The sequence below is a fragment of the Phytophthora infestans genome, genomic scaffold, assembly GCF_000142945.1.
Source record: "Phytophthora infestans T30-4 supercont1.35 genomic scaffold, whole genome shotgun sequence".
Lineage (NCBI taxonomy): Eukaryota > Oomycota > Peronosporomycetes > Peronosporales > Peronosporaceae > Phytophthora > Phytophthora infestans.
The window spans coordinates 929,715-947,187 of record NW_003303724.1 but is presented as its reverse complement, the minus strand read 5'-3'; the positions used below and the strand labels follow the sequence as shown (position 1 = coordinate 947,187).

Here is a 17,473-nt window from a genome sequence, read left to right as displayed (position 1 = left end):
GCGAATTTCATGAACAAGGTAAGATAATTCATTATTTCTTGCCTTTCTTGCCTTTCTTGTCGCCTTTACCCTTGGCATCCTTCTTGTCGTCAGGATTGAGTGCATCCTGTGCCGCTTTGCGTAATTTATCGCGAGTTTCTTTCAGTCCCGTAATGACTGCAGTAAATGTCTTAAATTTCTCGAAATCGTCTGTAAAAGTGGCAGTTTGTCGCGACAAAGCGCCAAGAAATTCTTCTTCACGTAGCGGCCGCTTCTCCAAGCACTCGACACGTCGAGGAGTCAACGTGGTCTCCACTGCACGCACGATACTGCCAGACGCATAGCCCTCTGAAATATGCGCCAGTGTTGAGATATCGAGAGGTTCCTGACGACGAGGGTCCTGCAATTCACTTGCTGAGCCTGTTGCCAGCACTGTAGACGACGAAGAAGACGCAGAAGCAAGCGCCGTAGCTGTGGCCGTCGACGAGAGCCCCAAAGTCGCAGCATGGGAAGCAATTGTAGAGCGTAAGGCATGTTTCCAAAGTAACACACGGGACGCGTAATCTGGATACGGGACATGCAAAAATTTGTCGAAAAAGTTCCGTAAATCTTTGGCTTCCGCAGCTCCAGGATCCGCAGAAGTGCCAACAACCAGAACACGATCCGACGGCTCTAATGCAGCTTTGATATAGAGCAAAAGGTCCTTCTTAAAGCGAGCCGGACCTTCTGTGTTTGCAGCCGATTTGCTCTTTTTGCCGCCCCCGCCAGCGAAAATCTGCTCGCATTCATCCATGTAGATGATAATAGGCTGTAGCGTAGCAGCTTTGGCCAGTAAAAAGGCCATGTGCACGAGCTTCGTCGGCCCTGTTTTGCCTGGGAATTTACCAGCGAGATTACTCGGCGATAAATTGAGCAACAGAGCTCCCGTCTCGTTGGCTAAAGCACTGACCAACATGGTTTTACCCGATCCACGAGGTCCGTAGAGCATCAATGAACGGACTAAAGGGGTACGCGCTCTGATAAATGGAGAATCCAGCGGTAAAACGCCGTATTCCGTAATCAACTGCCGTAATTGAGCTCCTGAAGGGTCTTGAGGTACCCAATTTCCCATTCGATCCCGACGATCCGAGTGTTGGAAAATAGTCCCGAGGAAGTTAAAGCTGCCCACGAAGTCTCGCACACGAGCTCCAGGACGTGGCGCGTGTACGATCTGGTTCTCGACTAATACACTGAGGAACGAGTCCGGCGCACGGCCCTTAAGCTCTGCGATCTTCTCACCTGGCAGAGGCTTACCTTTTTTGCCCTTTTCTTTCTTCCCTTTTTTGCCTTTCTTGCCCTTTTTGGCTTTCCCTTTTTTCCCTTTTTTGCCTTTCTTACCCTTTTTGCCTGCTGCAGCGGCTTCAAGTTGCGTCTTAATGTTGACTAGCTGCAACACCAACATCTCGTCTACTTGCTGACGTACTTGGACCTCCACAGGGCCACGAACGACGTCCTTGGCGAGTGCTACGTCATATTTCTGGTAGAAATTGTCGATCTCTTCGCGCTCAAGCCACACCTTCTCGTACTGCGAGACGCCTCCAGCTAATTTAGTACACAGTTCGGAAGGTCCCGTAAGCGGCGGTGGCTTTTCCGGAGCCTCCTCTTGCTTCTCCTTGGCGTCTTTACCTTTACCTTTTGCCCCTTTCGCAGCTTTCTTGTCCTCTTTCTTCCCTTTAGCCCCTTTTTTATCGTCTTTTTTCCCTCTTGCTTCTTCTTCCTTAGCCTGTGCCTTAGCGATATCTTCCGCACTTTCACCGTTTAAAGCAGTATAAAACCCAGTTAGGTCCTCAGGCAGTTGTCCTGTAGCCATGACGTCAGTGATCCAGCATCGACGCTCTTCTAGCATCTTCTCCTTCATGAACGGCCCTTCTTCACTAGTGACCACACCGTGTAATTCCACCAAAGCACGCTCGTATTCCTCCTTGTTCTCAAGTTGCTCGGATCGACGTTGAAGACGCGCATCGGCAAGTTTCTTTTCAGAACCGAGCGATCCATCGCCGGAGCTTTCATTCCGATGAAAACAAGCTCAGCGTCACGTTCTCGAGCGGCAGCAGCTCGAGACCAGAAGCCTCGGAACATGCGCTGGATGTTAGCAGCAGCAATATCCGGATCCATCTCGGGAGCGCCTTGTGCTGCCTCATACAGTTTACGCTGACGCTCTTCTTCACGTAATTCCTGGACCAGAAGACCACGTTGACGACCCTGACGACCTCGTTCGTTCCTCTGGATCACAGCGATAGCTTCATCAAGCGACAGGATGCCTATACCTCCCAATACTGTGGACTGCTTGGTTGCATCCAGTTGGATGGAATCGACGCCATGCTTAAGCTTCATGTACCCTTTAACCAGTCGGTCACGACGAACGAGGTCGTCGTGTTGGTCGTCGAGAAACGACTGAGGTACTGGGATCTCTACCGTCTCGGGAGGAAGCTTGAGGTCCACGAGGATGTCGTCGAGATTGACGTATTCCCACGGGAAACTACGCTCCGGTTGCGTCATAACGTCCGGGTTAGGAGGGTTCCACTTGACCAGTTGATGTTTGAGCTCCACTACTCTTGTGGCCACCACTTCAATCACTTGTTTAACGTCGATCCTTTTCTGGGGATGGACCATTTGGTCGTAACACTCGGACAATCGAGACAAGATCTGAATGTACTTGATGTACAGACAAGCGTAATGCTGGAAAGCCTCCACGATCGAGGCTTGCGGTGGCTAACAGGATACAAATATAGGATAAGCTCGACTACACCTGTATAAAAAAGTTTAAGCCGTACCGGTTCATTGGATGTTCCGTTTAAACCGTCTTCGAGCGTGTGGTCCTCAATATGAACTTGCTCGTTGAGCTCCGACATGGCCTCCTGCCATAGATTATCATACGTACTACAACACAGTTGGTCGCCATAAAACAGGATAAGGGCCACTTCAAGAACCACGTACCTGCTCGCCATGTTCTCTTCTTCCCCTTTGATGTCAAAGCGACGCTTGCAACACGAGACTGAAACGACGGGATGCAGACGAACTCGGCGGTTGCTGAGGCCGAAAATAAGAGCAACTGGAGAACTCTTGTTAATTTCATTTTTTCCGTCGTCTTTTTTTGAGTTCTTGGCTGTGGGATTTGTAGCAAATGTCACGTGCGAATCGGTTCCGCACGGTCGTGAGTCAGTCCATCTTGGTGCCACCTCCGCTGCCACTCATTAACTTGCCGGAGGAACCACGTCACGTCCGTACAGGGGTCCCAGATGAACGTCCATTGCATCTACCAATTCGCAGACATAGTCCCAATACCGTCGCCATAGCCGCCTTGAAAAAAAATCCATCTACAGATTTTAACGGTCTACAGCCACCAAAACCTGAACCGATTCTTCACGAGAGCAAATCGTTGCTGGATTTTGAAGCTGAAGCGTATGAAGAGATCGACGAGGTGTCACGTCTTCACGTGTATGAATACAATCGACCTAATATTTTCCGAGACAGCAACGCACCTGACGACACACTAATCTTCGACTCGTTATTCGAAAGTGGTAATTTACTTCGAGCTGAGCGAGTATTTCGTAAAATACCCACAAATTCGGGATCACGGATACCGCAACAAGAGTATGATTTGTTGATCCATCCGGACGTCAAGAATGGAGCTTATCGTCAATGGTTTTACTTTGAAATTCGCAATGGGAAACCAGGGATCACGTATCGTTTCTCGCTTGTCAATCTTGCGAAAAGTGGGGCATTATTTGGACAAGGTTTGCAGCCTGTAGTCTACTCAGAAAAAGACGCAACGAAAGGAATAGGCTGGAGACATCGAGGCACTTGTATCCGATACGATATGACTGCGTCTCCCCTGGCCCCTCCTGGGGCCAACGCATTGACTTTCCACTACGAATTCGAACACGAGAACGATTGTGTCTACTTCGCGTGCATCCAACCGTACACATACACCGGTACGCTGTCATTGGCTACCACATTCCAAAACTAAGCCCATTTTTTATTGCTAGATTTAATGGACTACTTGGATCTGCTGGAACGAGATCCTCAACGTTCTGTAACATGTCGTCGTACTGAGCTTTGCCAGAGTATAGCTGGCAATTCCTGTGATCTGCTGTCAATCACTTCTCCGGGTAAAGATGGTCTGCCACCCGACGATCGACGTAGTACGAATCTTGTTTTTTTTTGTATATTTTTCATACTAACCTTTGAGTATCTGATTAGTTATTGTAGTTTCGGCTCGGGTGCATCCAGGCGAGCCCAATAGCAGTTGGATGATGCAGGGAATGCTCGACTATCTCACAGGTCCCAGCAGTGGGGCTACAGTTCTGCGACGAAACTTTGTGTTTAAAGTAGTGCCCATGCTCAACCCGGACGGTGTTATTAACGGCAACACGCGCGTCAATCTGGCAGGATGGGACCTCAATCGCAAGTGGAACAGCCCCATTGAGCAGCTCTTCCCAACGATATACCACTTAAAACAGCAGCTAGCACACTTCCAATCACGCGGACGTGTCGCTATTTACTGCGACTTACACGGACACAGTATCAATCGTAACATCTTTACATACGGTTGTTACTCTGCAAAGAAGAAATCCAGTACAGACGGATCAAAAGCTCCTTCCGATACCGTCGGACTTAGGTCGGATCCTCGAGTGTTTCCAATGATCGTTGCTCGACACGCAAAGTGTTTTTCGTTCGGGAACTGCGACTTTTCTGTGCACAAATCCAAGATGAATACAGCCCGAGTGGTTGTGAATCAAGAGCTTGGAGTGACGAACAGTTATACACTCGAAGCGAGTTTCTGCGGACCCGATTTTGGAGCGCTAAGAGACACACAATTCTCCACTAATGACCTCGAAGAAATGGGACGTTCATGGTGTCAGAGCTTGCTCTTGTACTACGGTCTCACGTCTCAGGTCAAAGCGTTAGATACTGAGCGAAAGAAGCAAGTGACTCAACCAGGAATCATTATTGAAGCTCCTTCGCCAAGTCGTCCGAGTGCTCAAGCACAAGTCGACGAGGTACTGCAAGTGGACATTGAAGACGAAGAAAGTCGCCTTGCAAGAGACCTCCTGCTTGACTGTGAAGCTGCCATCTCTGCGTTGTTCGCTTCGTCTGGTGTTGACGTCAACGGAGAGGTCGATGAAATGGATTCGGATCTTTCGGGTGCTGAGGAAGAGCCAATCCCTCCAAGTCCCGAGGGTGACACACAACAAGTCACTTCATGTAGTGAGTCACTTGACGAAGTCGACGCTGTTAAAGCCAAGGAGAGTCCATCTACTGTTTTAGAAGAACTATCAACGACGGTGAATCCTTCTGAAGACAGTGACAAGAAACCCGATACGAAGAAGCAGAGAGGGTCGAAATTTAAGGCAGTGGTCAGTCAAACCATAAAGAAAGCGGAGAAACCCAAGAAGAAGAAGAAACGCAAGGGGAAACCAGAACTTCGACGTACAAGTACTTATGCCACTGCCACCCCTCCATCGCGTCCAAAAACCGAAGACGAGCCAAGTTTTACGTCCGGTCTCGCGGCAGACGTTGATACAAATCCCAAGCTTGTGACAAAGAGAACCTTGAGCGCTGCAAGGAGTAAGAGTCTGCGTCCTAAGACCTCCAATGAGACCCCTAAAAGCGTTTCCAGCGCCATCCTACAGGCCACGAAGAACATTGAATTACGAGCGAACTCTCGTCTCTGTCCACTCCTGACACATCCAACCACGTCGTTCGTACTCCCAAGTGTTGTCGATTCCAGTCGCGTTGTTCCTCGTATCCCCCGAACTGCACCAGTCGACGTTTCCAGTGTTCTCGAAGACAAAACGCAGTCCAGAACACGATCCGAACTCCCTGCTTTGCAACTCTCGGGACGCGACGAAGACCAGCGACGACATTCGTTACGACGAAGATCTCGACGACAGGAGAACGACATGAAATCGGACAATCCCGACACGTTCCCGAAAACAGAATCGTACGGCTCAAGTAAAAAACTCCTTAACCTTGTAACGTAAACGAGATAGAACTAACAAAATAGAGTCCTCCCGCGTTACTCTATTGCTCTACTCTAACGCTAACAGCCCCGTCATACTGACGAGTTGACGTTGCAGTTCCTTAATTCCGAATCCTTCCTTCACACTCGTCACCTGGATGATCGGGTTCATACTCTGTATAGTAAGATAAAAAATACAGGTGAATCAAATTGTCCACCAACGTCCACAAAAATGTCCATCTTACCATCCGTTCAGCGTTAAGGGCCACGTCCTGAGCCTTGTGGATCTGCTTCTCCAAATCGCCGCGTGACACTGCGTCCGCCTTAGTGAACACGACCTGGTACAGCGCCCCCAGGTCGTGCAGAAAGTCCATGAAGTCGTGATCGGCCGGTCCGAGTCCGCGTCTAGCGTCAATGAGCAACATGGTCGTCTTAAGATTGTTCCCACGGCGGTTGTCAATGTATCCGCCGACCAGCGTGTGCCACTCGTCCACCACTTTCTTTGGAGCGGTGGCGAACCCGAAGCCAGGCATGTCCACAAGGGACAGCTCCGGTAAACTCCCTTTTTTGCCTCCTACACTGAGGAAATGCAGTTGTTGCGTACGTCCTGGCGTCTTGGAGGTCCGAACGAGTCCCTTCTGCCTGGTTAGAGCGTTGATTAGGGACGACTTGCCTGCGTTGGAGCGTCCCGCAAACGCTATTTCGGGAACATCCCAATCCGGAAGGTCGTTCGGATCCGATGTCGACGTAATCAACGTACTGGGAACTTGGAACAGGCGGTTCACAATGTCCACTTCGTGTGGACGTAGTTGAGGAGGTTCATCGACACCTGTGATTGGCCAAAATATGGGCAGGTTAGCCAGTCGAGCTTGCTTCTTGCGCGTCTTCGTACTCAACGTGGGCGAAGACGTGGAGGATGTAGAGAGAGATGCAGCTAGTTGATATATTAAAGGGGCCTTGGACGGGGGATGTACGTTGGGGACGGCGCGAAGAGGCCGTTGTAGGCTGCGCAGTAATGACGAAGCAGGCGTCGGCATCGGATGGTGGTAAAAAAAAATTTGGAAGTTGCACCAAGGTGTGGCCCACACAGGAAGTTATGCAAAAATAGTTTGGGAGCTTTACATAAGCAAAACTATATTGTAGTACTGTACGGTATGGAATTTTTCGATGCCATTAGATGAGAGTACATACTTACGTAGCTCGAAGTATTATAAAACTTGAGGTAAAGCTCCCAGTCTTACAGGTACAGTAAGAGAGAAATGGCAAGTGAATGAGCAAATCCTTGAATCTTATCACGACTTCCATAAATTATGGAAGATTATGGCATACCGGTAAATCGGGTAATTTGTCTCGAAAAAAATGACGGAAGGAGCCACTGGATGTATACCTTAGGTTGATACACGAGACGCAACTGTTTTTCACACACTGTTAAAAGAAGAATTATAATCATTTCTTCATAAATGGAGTAATTAACAGACTTGTAGAATAATTAAAATTATTATTTTTCCAATTATTTACATAGTGCCATCGCTTGTTCTGGTCAGCTCCTTAAAGAGTGGTGCGTTTGCTAAATGCGTTTAATTCTTACCGATCCATTAAAAAGCTACTTTATTTATTAATACCGTATACAGTACCTTTAAAGGTACAACGGAAGCCGGATCAAATACCGGTACATGTAGAATAGTATTCGGAGCTCAAGAGATTATGGTACATATATTATACCGTATTTGGAGCTGTATTATATTTGAAGCCCAAGAGATGGCGGTAGAGTCCACGAGATGCCGTGTGACCCAAATGCTGCAGCGATTTGCTAAGTGTTTCTTTCCCGTTAATTCAAGTGTTCAGTTCTGCTTTTGAGTTGTAGGATTCACATTGACGAAGTGGCAGCTAAATGCGCGCTTGCAACACTTTACTTCCTACAGCTATCGTCTTGACTAGCTGCGATGCTCTATCTGCCCATCGGGCGCAGATAATGAACGTCGCGACGTCAGATCTCATCTCACCGATCGAGTCTACAGTCCAAGACGACAACTACGACAGACAGTTGCGGGGGTTCTACGCTACAGAAAATACAGACCCTGTTAACAATCAAGACACTGCGCATGAGGATGGCGAGGAGAGGGTCAATGTCGCCACGGTGCTTGGAAAGGGGGATGAAGCTTGGGACGATGCACTGATGCGCTTGGCCTATCAGCACTGGTTCGACGGAGGCAAAACTAGTGACGGCATGCGATTAATAATGGACCTTCCAGCGAAAGGTGAAGCACTCCGACACCCGAATTGGGGGAAATACATTAAATACTTAGAGTTCGTTAAGGAGAAAAAGAAGGAGGCTGCAGACGCTGCGGCAGTCGCGGCGCTCAAGCGAAGGCGGACTTACAGGGGATGGTATGTCGACGGGAAAACGGAGAAAGACGTACGCAAGATTTTCGGACTTCCGGCAACAGGAAAAGCCAAGAACCACCCAAACTGGGCAGATTTTCAGGAATACTTAAACGTCGTCAGAGAATACTCAAAAGTAGTTTTTAAATAACAGCATTGAAAAATAGATTGCTACGCTTGTTTTATTCTTAGTGAGGGGCGTCCATCACTGGTGTCAGCCACCTGCTTGGAGCATGCGGTCAACTTCTCTACCCCGATATTTATCCAAACTTCACGACGCTTGGAAAGGCCTACAAGTAACTTACTACGGTGGGAAGTACTCCATCCATCGGCTGCTCGCTTTGGATGCCTACACCAGGAATACGCCCCTGAAGCACGTGCTGCTTGTGTGTATTGGGACTCCTCTCCCCATGGTGGCATTTGTGAGCAGCCAAGCCGAGATTCCTCTTCAAGATCCAGCACAAGGATGGCGTGTAAATTACGGATTCTGGATTCGATCTGGAATTATATCTTTCGTGGTAGCACACACCTTGACAACCCAAGCAACGTATTTAATCGATAATGTCGTGGTCTCGGTGGCCAGAATGATTGCGCTTTCCGGTTGCACATCGATCTTGTTCACTGCGTTCGCAGCAGGGAACCCGAAAATGCAATACTTAAATTAATACATCGATGTGAACTGAGAAAATTAATAATTTAATTATTTGCAAAACTTCGCAAGTCACGATTGTAGTTCAGAAACATTATCATCTCGAGCCTGGCTGGAGACATTCGCTTCCGTAGATCAGACAGCACCAGCTTAGCGAGAGGCTCACACTCGTTAGACGTTGGCGGGATGTACGCGACGTCGACGTAGCGCAATTGCGTTTCTTGAACGCCGCTCTCACAATAGAACGCTCTCGGCGGCTCTTGAAGACGACCGTTCGAGATCAGGCGACCTAAATTCAGCGCAGGCTAATTGTTCCGCGACGTTCAGCGCACCCCCACGCTGTAACTTGACTAGACCTTACTCAAAATTGGGGTTGTTCCCGTTGTGGACAGCCATAAATTAATCATTAAATTAAAAAAATAGGATTAATTTTTACGCATATTATTCATTCGTTCGCAGTAGGGATCTCAGCTGGACTTATCTTCCCTGTACCGTTTTTCGTCTTGACGTTAGCTCCGGTATTTTACGTCTCTCTGATCATGTCGTATCGTATCGTATTGGGGACCCACACGCTTCATCAAATGGTAGAAAGTCGTGACCAGTTGACCCGGTTTATCAGCTTCATAGTAGCTCAAAACATCATGGTGTTAACGTATCCCGCGTACGAAGCTCTTTTCCGATTCGCTAAAGGATCATCGTACCAATTACCGGTTATCCTTCTCCTGCCTTTCATCAAAGTTGCTGTGAAAAATATGGTGCTACGATGTACGGCAAGTATGGAGGATATGTTACCGGAAGCTGTAATTTTCACGGTAGATTTCTTTAACGCTGTCTACGTGGCCACCTGTATGCAGAGTGCGTCCTCTGCGACTGCGATCACAGTAATCACGACCACGGATCTGTCTCAGACGATTATTATGCTGTTTGGCTTGCATCACCGAACTGCAGAATTGCTACCAAGACTCTGCCAGACAATTGATATCGACCCGAGTGGCTGCGATTTAGTGAACGCTCTCTGTGCTTTGTGTGGAGATTCTAAGAAATTCAAGAAGCAGACACGTACCGATGTCAGTATACGGTCCTGCCTCCCACTAGTCTTAGCTGACGAGGACAGAGAGTTACTAGCAATACTGGAAAGGTTATCTAGTGAAGAGAGCTCTGATGTTGACCATGTACTGAAGATCGCATCGTCTTCCAGTGTACAGCATTTAGTGATCCCTGGCAAGAAACCCAAGCGTAATTTCCGCAATATTCTTGTCCGGAAGCACAACGACATAGTTCATCCGTTATCTTCGGTTGACTCTACCGTAACGTGGGCTACTAAGGTACACCGTCATAAGAGCAATCAGAGTGTCACTATTCTGCGTGAAACACTGGGAGCGCTGTTCACGACCGAGTGTATCATCGTCACTGCGTATTTGGAGGCCATTGTACCCTTGTTTTATTGCTGTTATATGGTCGTAATGACTCACCTTCCGAGTGCAAAATACCATACCGAAATGACCGACGTGACGCCTGCAAACGTGGGTGCTACTGTTGTGCCGGTGTTCGTGTTCGGACTGCTCCAGATCGCGACTTTTGTGCTGTTAGCGGTGGTAATCAAGAATAATTGCGGGATGAATATGTTGTACCAACTCGGCTTTGTTGGTAAGTAAAAATATATAAAAGGAGATGGGCTCTTTATTTTACCGATTACTGAACGTGTTGCAGGTGTCGATTTCAATTTTCAATTTAGAAATCACGGATACGATTGATACCCGAGGAGCAGACATCATTTAGAAATGCCAGAAATGTTACAGAGTCAGCGCGTCTGTAAGCAGTTTTCGCGTCACCAAAGTGACACTGCAACGTGACAGCCAAGGCTCAAGGACTGCAAGTGCCTGGAAATCCAACAAACGAGTGGTTATACGAGCACTAAAAGCGACGAAGAAATGTTCTTACCTGCTTCACTTCCACTACCCAAGGAGAGAAGAGTAAGAGCAGTGTTAACCTGAGCGCCTCGTACGTGTGATTCTGCCAAGAGAGCGCTAAAATGACATGACGAAGCTGCTACAAAAACGGGTAAAAATACGAGGCTAAAATAATTTAGAAAGGCTCTCTACCTTGTGCCGTAGTGCCCCGGAGTTTGCGAGATCCACCAGTAACTTTGACACGTCACCAGAAGATACAAGCAGTAGCAAGGAAGCCAACAGTGTGGTTATCTAAAAGGAAGCGCAATCAAAAGACACGAGTCAGGTGTAGAATGGCGATGAGAAACAATGTTACGAACCGAGTCCCGGCTTCGTCCAGTAGGGAAGTTAAACGTGGCTCCATTGCGAATCAGTACTTCCATAATTGCCATGTTCGCCGGTATGTTCAAGCTGTCAAACCCTGGGAAACGATGACGCTAGATACGGTCGTTAATGACGCTGTATCACGTCTCTGCCACAGCTTCAAATTACCCGATTTTGGTGACTGTTGACGTCGTCTTCATTTTGAAGAATACCCAATTTGATTAAAGGGTGGGTCAGAGTGGCCACGTCGGTGGAGATTCGACCAATTTCGACGTTTTTGGTTTGGTTTTCGGGGTTTTCATTAAGAAGAAGCTCGAGGATCTCGGTGCGACCTTGAACACAAGCGATCTGTAAAGCACTCACTCCTTTGGAGTCTGTCCAGTCCACAGGAATGCCTCGTTTCAGAAGAAAGTTAGCACATTCGGGAGCGTCGAATTCAGCCGCAATGAGCAAAAGATGACCCCCAAGCTGACCAACTAAAGTTAAGAAAATTTGTAACAAAAAAATGAATAGCTGACGTACTTTGCTGGGGTCATCACGTGAAGCACAGCCTTGAACCCGGTCATACAACATCTCGATGATCTCGGAAGCCTCGTGACGGACTGCCATTACAAGCGATTTTTTCTGCATGGACAGCATTAGAAAAATTCAAACAGAGATATTAAAAATAACAATACCCCAGAAAAATTCACCAAATTCGGACAAGTTTCAACTAGAACGTTGACAATGTCCAGAAACCCGTGCTCGCAGGCTATGCCCAGAGCGCTTCTCCCTTTATGATCGAGGATGTAAGCGTCTGCTCCGTGTTCCAGCAGCTTTTCCACGTGTTTGACGAGTCCGTACTCGACAGCATTCATAAGTACCGCGTCTCAAGACTTGACAATTAAAAATAATATTGGTTATTTGAAAAACTTTGCGCTTAAAATACAAACATCGCACCTCGTCGAGCTCGTTCACTGACGCGTTGTATCCTAACAGGAGATCGATCACACTCGTATCAATTTCTCGATACGTAGAGCGGTCATGTACCACACGTCGTTGAGCTATTGCCACCTTCACAATTGATTGTTTTTGATAATAAGATTCACATCTTTTAGGTTTGTCAAGATAGCAGCGTACCCCGACGAGAGACTTCACATCGACGCACCATGAGCGCATCAGTACCGTGGGTCGCATTTTTTCTAAACAGATGCGCATGACGTCGATCTGTAGCGCAGTCATTCCAGTCTACTCAATTTAATATTTTAGAAACATTATTTTTAGCTTTCGAGGATTCGACAGGCCTCACCTTGTCCTGCAGCTCCATGTCAGCCCCGTGGTCAATAAGGAACTCTACAGCATCGCTATGGCCTTTCCAGACTGCCAAATGCAGCGCTGTGAGCTGTTTGTACGTCTTGCAACATCGGACATTTCTAATTGTTACTTGTGACGAATTTCGGACGAAACACTAGTCAACACCTGGTGGTCCAGTCTCGCATTCACCAAAGCCCAGTGTCCCTCCAGAAGCGACCGCAATGTCTCCACGTCACCGGAGGCCGCTGCACCCATCCACGCTCGCTCCACGCTTGAAAGCATAGTCACTCGTCTGACTTGCTTGGAACCGTGGAAGTTTGTGCATGAACTACAGAGGGACGACCCCCGAAATAAGTCGTAGGGCTTAGCTGGTGTGTGAATACATTGCGCTCGAGGGAAAAAAAAACTTGCGTGTCGGTAGCGAAGTGAAGTGCAGTGCGCAGCGCAGGGTACCCCTAAGATTCCCAATGTTGCCTCACGGTCCATCAGGCAACATTGGGAATTTTGCCACCTTCTCTAAACTTTAGTGAAGGTGACTTGCTAGTCGTCGGATCTCGTGGATGGGCTTCATCGTTTAAACCTGAGCCGACGCGATAAGATCGAAACTCCAAAAACGTTGGTGGCGTAAACGAAGTTCCAACGGTACCACCAAAGTTACCGATGTGTGAACATTCAGCGTCTTTGACGTTATTTCCCTGGACACTATGCATAAAAATACACACTCATCTCTCAAGGTTATGGACTCAAGGTAGTCGCCACGTTTACAAGCTAGCTGCTAGATGGATTGTGCCCCGAAAAAAAACATAGTTTTGTGAATAATGAAGAATAACACGAATTGACAGGATATTTAGTCGTGCGAGTCCAACAGAAAGGGCCAAGTTGAGAGAAGAAGAATGGAAGTTAGGTCTAAATTTGAAGAGCTTTAATAAATATTTTAATGCTAGACTATAATTGTCGAACGCACCCTTCGGCCAAAAGAGCTGGAGCTGTGGCGACTGTTCAGTTGAGACCACGAGCTGTAGCTAGAAGAATGTCTACCCAGCGTATTTATAACTGCTTGACGTATCATGGATAGACCTCCGAACCACGAACCCTCACATTGGCAGTCAGTTGCCTGTATTTTGCCCAACGACGTGCAATGGAGACATTACCTTCTCGAAGTTGCGTTTCTTTGACTCTACGCTCGCTGCAATGGAGGAGAAGCGTCCGTCGTATAGCATTGTTATTACCCGTTCGCCGGAAACGCTCTGAAAGCCCTTCGCGGCCCAGATCTTTGCCACTACATGAAAATCCCAGGGACGATACCTCGAGGCCTCCCACTGAATAATTCTCCCTTTCCATGTCAGCCATTCATCCGAGCCTTGACACAGCACCAGACACCACAGTACTTGGGGCTCCACGTCCATCTTCCACTTTCTCAACGAGTATCAGAAAAGTTCGACTGAGCGATCGCGAGTTACTTGAACGCATCCAGCGGATACCAGTGCCCCATGGACCACTAAATCTCCAGGATCTATCAAGTCAAGATGGGTGGAAACATGTACGAACCGGCATAAACTCTACCGACGTGTATATGCGGGTGTTGCATGCCCAGTCGTCCGTGCCCCCCGTTCAAACTCGACAGTGTCAAGTGGTCACTGGAGGTGAGATGCAAGTTCGAGTATCGGAGCCCATGTCTCTACTTCGGGCACCAACCGAAAGCGAGAGTAACGCGCTTCTGCGTTCTCTATTCGGATCACACTTTATCTACAGCTCTCTTTTGCACACGATACCGAACTCTGAGCGAGGCTCGCTGTTGTCACCTCAATCTCAAGAGAGCACGACGACAACGGACCAGCAGCTCACAGTTCGTACAGTCAGTTTTGTGCGAAATAGTCTCGTCAACCCGTTCGGACACCGATCTCGACGATCATCAGTAATTCCTGACTCAACGCATGCGCACAGTCATTCTGGCGCAAAGAACGAACAATGCTGCTACATTGAGCTACTGACACCGACAGAGAATGGCTTCAGGCTGGTGTTTTGCTCTCTAAATCCGGCAGAGGTGACGGCAGGGAAGGCTCCACCCGAGAGAGTGACATCATTGCACCCTGTCTCCGGTTGGTTGATAGCCCAATCGTCTCAAACCAACCCGGAAACGCTTCAATTCACCTTCCAGGCAGCATTTACAGGCAATTTACCAGATGGCTGCGACTTTCAAGTGGCTCAGAATCGCCTTCTGTTCCTTGCCAAACGGGTCCGTCGACTTGAAAAAGTGATACGTCGACGCCATCGACATCACCGACAACGTGCCACATTAGAAGGACGATTGTGGCACATCTTACGATCGCCATTCCAAGCTGCTGGGGTATCGGGTGATGGGAACGAAGGAGGAAAACGTCACAATTGGCACTGTATTGCTTGTACCCGTTCGTTTCTCCCGGCACTGAGTAAACGATGGCGACGCTGTGACTTGTGTGGGTATCGAATATGTGCGTCGTGCTACTCGAATGAGCGCGTTGCCGTGTACAGCCGCTATGTAGTAACATTACTTGTCTGCACGCGTTGTCGCGAATGTATCGACGTACGCGACAGTGAAAATCGGCGTGGAACCCCAGGCGATACTCGCTACACCGGCGTCACTCTACATTTTCGAGCGGAAGCTTGAAAGAATGGTACAGTAGCTGTAAAGTGAAATTGACGAGATTGCGAGTCACAAATACTATACGAATTATCGGGTTAAATGGTCGAGCTTCGACGAGAGCTGTAACGTGTTCTGAACACTACAAATCATTCAAGTGTTTACTTTCACTTGATTTATAATTGCCACCTTCGCACACATCTTTACCAAATTAAAAGTTGGCGAAGTCCCGAATTATTTAAGCCTTTCACTAGTCCTTTTCGACACAAAAGGCAACCATGGCGTCGGTAGCTCCGACGCCAACCCCCCAGCATCCACCACATCGAATACGCAATACAAGTCGCTGGAAGGTTCTCGGCATGAACCTTTTGCGGTTATGGCACCGCATGCAAGTCAGCTATTATGGCGGAAAGTATTCCATCCATCGCGCCCTCGCTCTTAATGAACTCGTGACCACAATTTCCCTGGAACGAGCTTTGCTAATCTGTGCGGCAACACCATTGCCAATGGTTGCACTTGTGTTCGTCCAGGAACTGTCCCGCTTCAAGATCCACTTGACGGCTGGCAAGCGAGCTTTGGTCTGTGGATTCGAACTGCAGTAATGGTGGGGATTTCAACGCACGCCATCGTGGTCCAAATGACGTACCTTATCGACAACTTTACTGTACCCATGTCACAAATGCTTCAACTAGTACCAAGTGCTGTCGTCGGATTGGCCATGCTAGTGGCCGAGTACTTGGTTTTCCCAATTCCGTTCTTCGTGTTATTGGTAATGCCAGTATTTTTCATCCTACTGACAATTTCACTGCGCGTGATTCTGGGAGCTCGCGGGATGCGCCACATACTAAGTCACCGTAAACAGCTCCTTCAATGTATTCGGTTCATATGCTCCCAAGCTTCGACTATTGTGATTTTTCCAGCGTACGAAATGTTTTTTGGCGCCAGCCAAGGGACGAAATATCAGCTTGTGGCTATTTTGCTTCTCCCCGTAATCAAAGTGGTAGCGAAAAATGTCGTGCTACATTTTGCAAAGGATTTGGAAGATATGGTGCTCGTCGAGGTAATTTTCACAGCTGACTTCTTCAACGCTGTTTATGTGGCTACTTGTATGCAGAACGCGACCTCTACCACCGCTATATTCGCCATATCAATCACGGATTTATCACAAACTATTGTCATGTTATATAAACTCCAGCGACGTACTATTACTTTTTTGTGGAGACTACGGAAGACACTCGACAACGCAGTCGAGAGCGACGATATGCTGGCTCTGATTTGCTTATTGTGTCGCAACCCTACAAATTTTAGGAAACAGTCTCACGCTGGCATCAGGAAAAAGTCGTGTCTCCCTCACCACATTTCAATGGCCAGCAAGAAACTTCTCGATAGTTTGGACGATATCCTGAAAGATGTCGAGCCTCAGAGCTGTATAACGTCACTTCCATCCAGCTGTTTCTGTTTATTGTTTACGCGAAAGACTGTACGGCCAGCAGAGATTCAGGAAGCCAGATCCACTCGAATGGCGTCGATGGATACATTTCGAATGCCGGAACACTCAGAATCGTATCAGCCGAAGCACGTAATGAGACCGACAATTCTTGTAGAATCTCTGGAAACACTTTTGACGACCGAGTGTCTTTTAATTACCGCGTATTTGGAGGCTTTTTTGCCGTTATTCTACTGCTGTTACCTGCTAGTAATGACACAACTGCCGAATGCGAAGTTTCATACCGAGATGACTGGTGTGAATCGCGAAAATGTTGTCGCCACAATTCTACCGCTCCTTATTTTTGGATTGCTACAGATCGTGTCATTTGTACTTCTCGTGGAGGTGATAAGACGCAATTGTGGGATGAGAGCTCTCTACCAGCTGGCATTTGTGTTGACAACGCAGAGGTCGCTGGTGCTGTGCAAGATGCTGCTTTGGATGGTGATAACGCTAAGCTTTCGGGTGATTCATTTCGGCAAGGTTCATAAGCGGTCATCCACTTAGGGTGCGTCTTGTATATTAAGTTTTAGTCTGATCGTTTGCGCTTGCTGGATGTAGGTGTTGATTTCAAGTTTGAATATATCCGACGTGGCTTCCCAAGACTCTGGACCCCATTGGGTTAGACTCCTTTTTTCTTACCCAGCTCACGATGGCGTGTGTCCCTTTACATGTATTGTGTTGACTTCACAATTCGAAGATATGACGTACTAGTTCTGAAGCCAATGTGCCGTAAAATTTAAGGCTTGCTGGTATACTTTACTTGGCTAAACCAGAACGTGATAAT

At 47.8% G+C, this 17,473-nt stretch overlaps 8 protein-coding genes across 8 annotated transcripts; 5 read left to right on the top strand and 3 right to left on the bottom strand.

Moving 5' to 3' along the window:
- Positions 1–31: 31 nt before the first annotated feature.
- Positions 32–2,870, bottom strand: PITG_15290 (IQ and AAA domain-containing protein, putative; the record flags this gene model as incomplete). Its single annotated transcript, XM_002898688.1, has 3 exons — positions 32–1,804; positions 1,906–2,664; positions 2,793–2,870. The coding sequence occupies 3 exons, from the start codon at positions 2,868–2,870 to the stop codon at positions 32–34; spliced, it is 2,610 nt and encodes an 869-aa protein (XP_002898734.1).
- Positions 2,871–3,142: 272 nt separating this feature from the next.
- PITG_23044 (metalloprotease family M14B, putative) lies at positions 3,143–5,080 on the top strand (the record flags this gene model as incomplete). Its single annotated transcript, XM_002898687.1, has 4 exons — positions 3,143–3,953; positions 4,008–4,163; positions 4,222–4,949; positions 5,054–5,080. The coding sequence occupies 4 exons, from the start codon at positions 3,143–3,145 to the stop codon at positions 5,078–5,080; spliced, it is 1,722 nt and encodes a 573-aa protein (XP_002898733.1).
- PITG_23043 (uncharacterized protein) lies at positions 4,863–6,005 on the top strand (the record flags this gene model as incomplete). Its single annotated transcript, XM_002898686.1, has 1 exon — positions 4,863–6,005. One exon carries the CDS (start codon positions 4,863–4,865, stop codon positions 6,003–6,005), a length of 1,143 nt encoding a protein of 380 aa, XP_002898732.1.
- A 128-nt stretch (positions 6,006–6,133) lies between these two features.
- On the bottom strand, positions 6,134–7,020 carry PITG_15288 (uncharacterized protein; the record flags this gene model as incomplete). The annotated part of the gene is made up of 2 exons (XM_002898685.1): positions 6,134–6,137; positions 6,206–7,020. The coding sequence occupies 2 exons, from the start codon at positions 7,018–7,020 to the stop codon at positions 6,134–6,136; spliced, it is 819 nt and encodes a 272-aa protein (XP_002898731.1).
- Positions 7,021–7,874: 854 nt separating this feature from the next.
- PITG_15287 (PexRD1 secreted RxLR effector peptide, putative) lies at positions 7,875–8,516 on the top strand (the record flags this gene model as incomplete). The annotated part of the gene is made up of 1 exon (XM_002898684.1): positions 7,875–8,516. The coding sequence occupies one exon, from the start codon at positions 7,875–7,877 to the stop codon at positions 8,514–8,516; it is 642 nt and encodes a 213-aa protein (XP_002898730.1).
- Positions 8,517–9,481: 965 nt separating this feature from the next.
- PITG_15286 (uncharacterized protein) lies at positions 9,482–12,593 on the bottom strand (the record flags this gene model as incomplete). Its single annotated transcript, XM_002898683.1, has 8 exons — positions 9,482–9,500; positions 9,807–9,913; positions 10,487–10,597; positions 10,956–11,063; positions 11,284–11,400; positions 11,456–11,661; positions 12,220–12,340; positions 12,576–12,593. 8 exons carry the CDS (start codon positions 12,591–12,593, stop codon positions 9,482–9,484), a joined length of 807 nt encoding a protein of 268 aa, XP_002898729.1.
- A 1,560-nt stretch (positions 12,594–14,153) lies between these two features.
- On the top strand, positions 14,154–15,157 carry PITG_15285 (uncharacterized protein; the record flags this gene model as incomplete). The annotated part of the gene is made up of 4 exons (XM_002898682.1): positions 14,154–14,377; positions 14,441–14,444; positions 14,541–15,027; positions 15,075–15,157. The coding sequence occupies 4 exons, from the start codon at positions 14,154–14,156 to the stop codon at positions 15,155–15,157; spliced, it is 798 nt and encodes a 265-aa protein (XP_002898728.1).
- A 429-nt stretch (positions 15,158–15,586) lies between these two features.
- PITG_15284 (uncharacterized protein) lies at positions 15,587–17,312 on the top strand (the record flags this gene model as incomplete). The annotated part of the gene is made up of 4 exons (XM_002898681.1): positions 15,587–15,720; positions 15,774–16,611; positions 16,777–17,169; positions 17,220–17,312. 4 exons carry the CDS (start codon positions 15,587–15,589, stop codon positions 17,310–17,312), a joined length of 1,458 nt encoding a protein of 485 aa, XP_002898727.1.
- Positions 17,313–17,473: the final 161 nt, after the last annotated feature.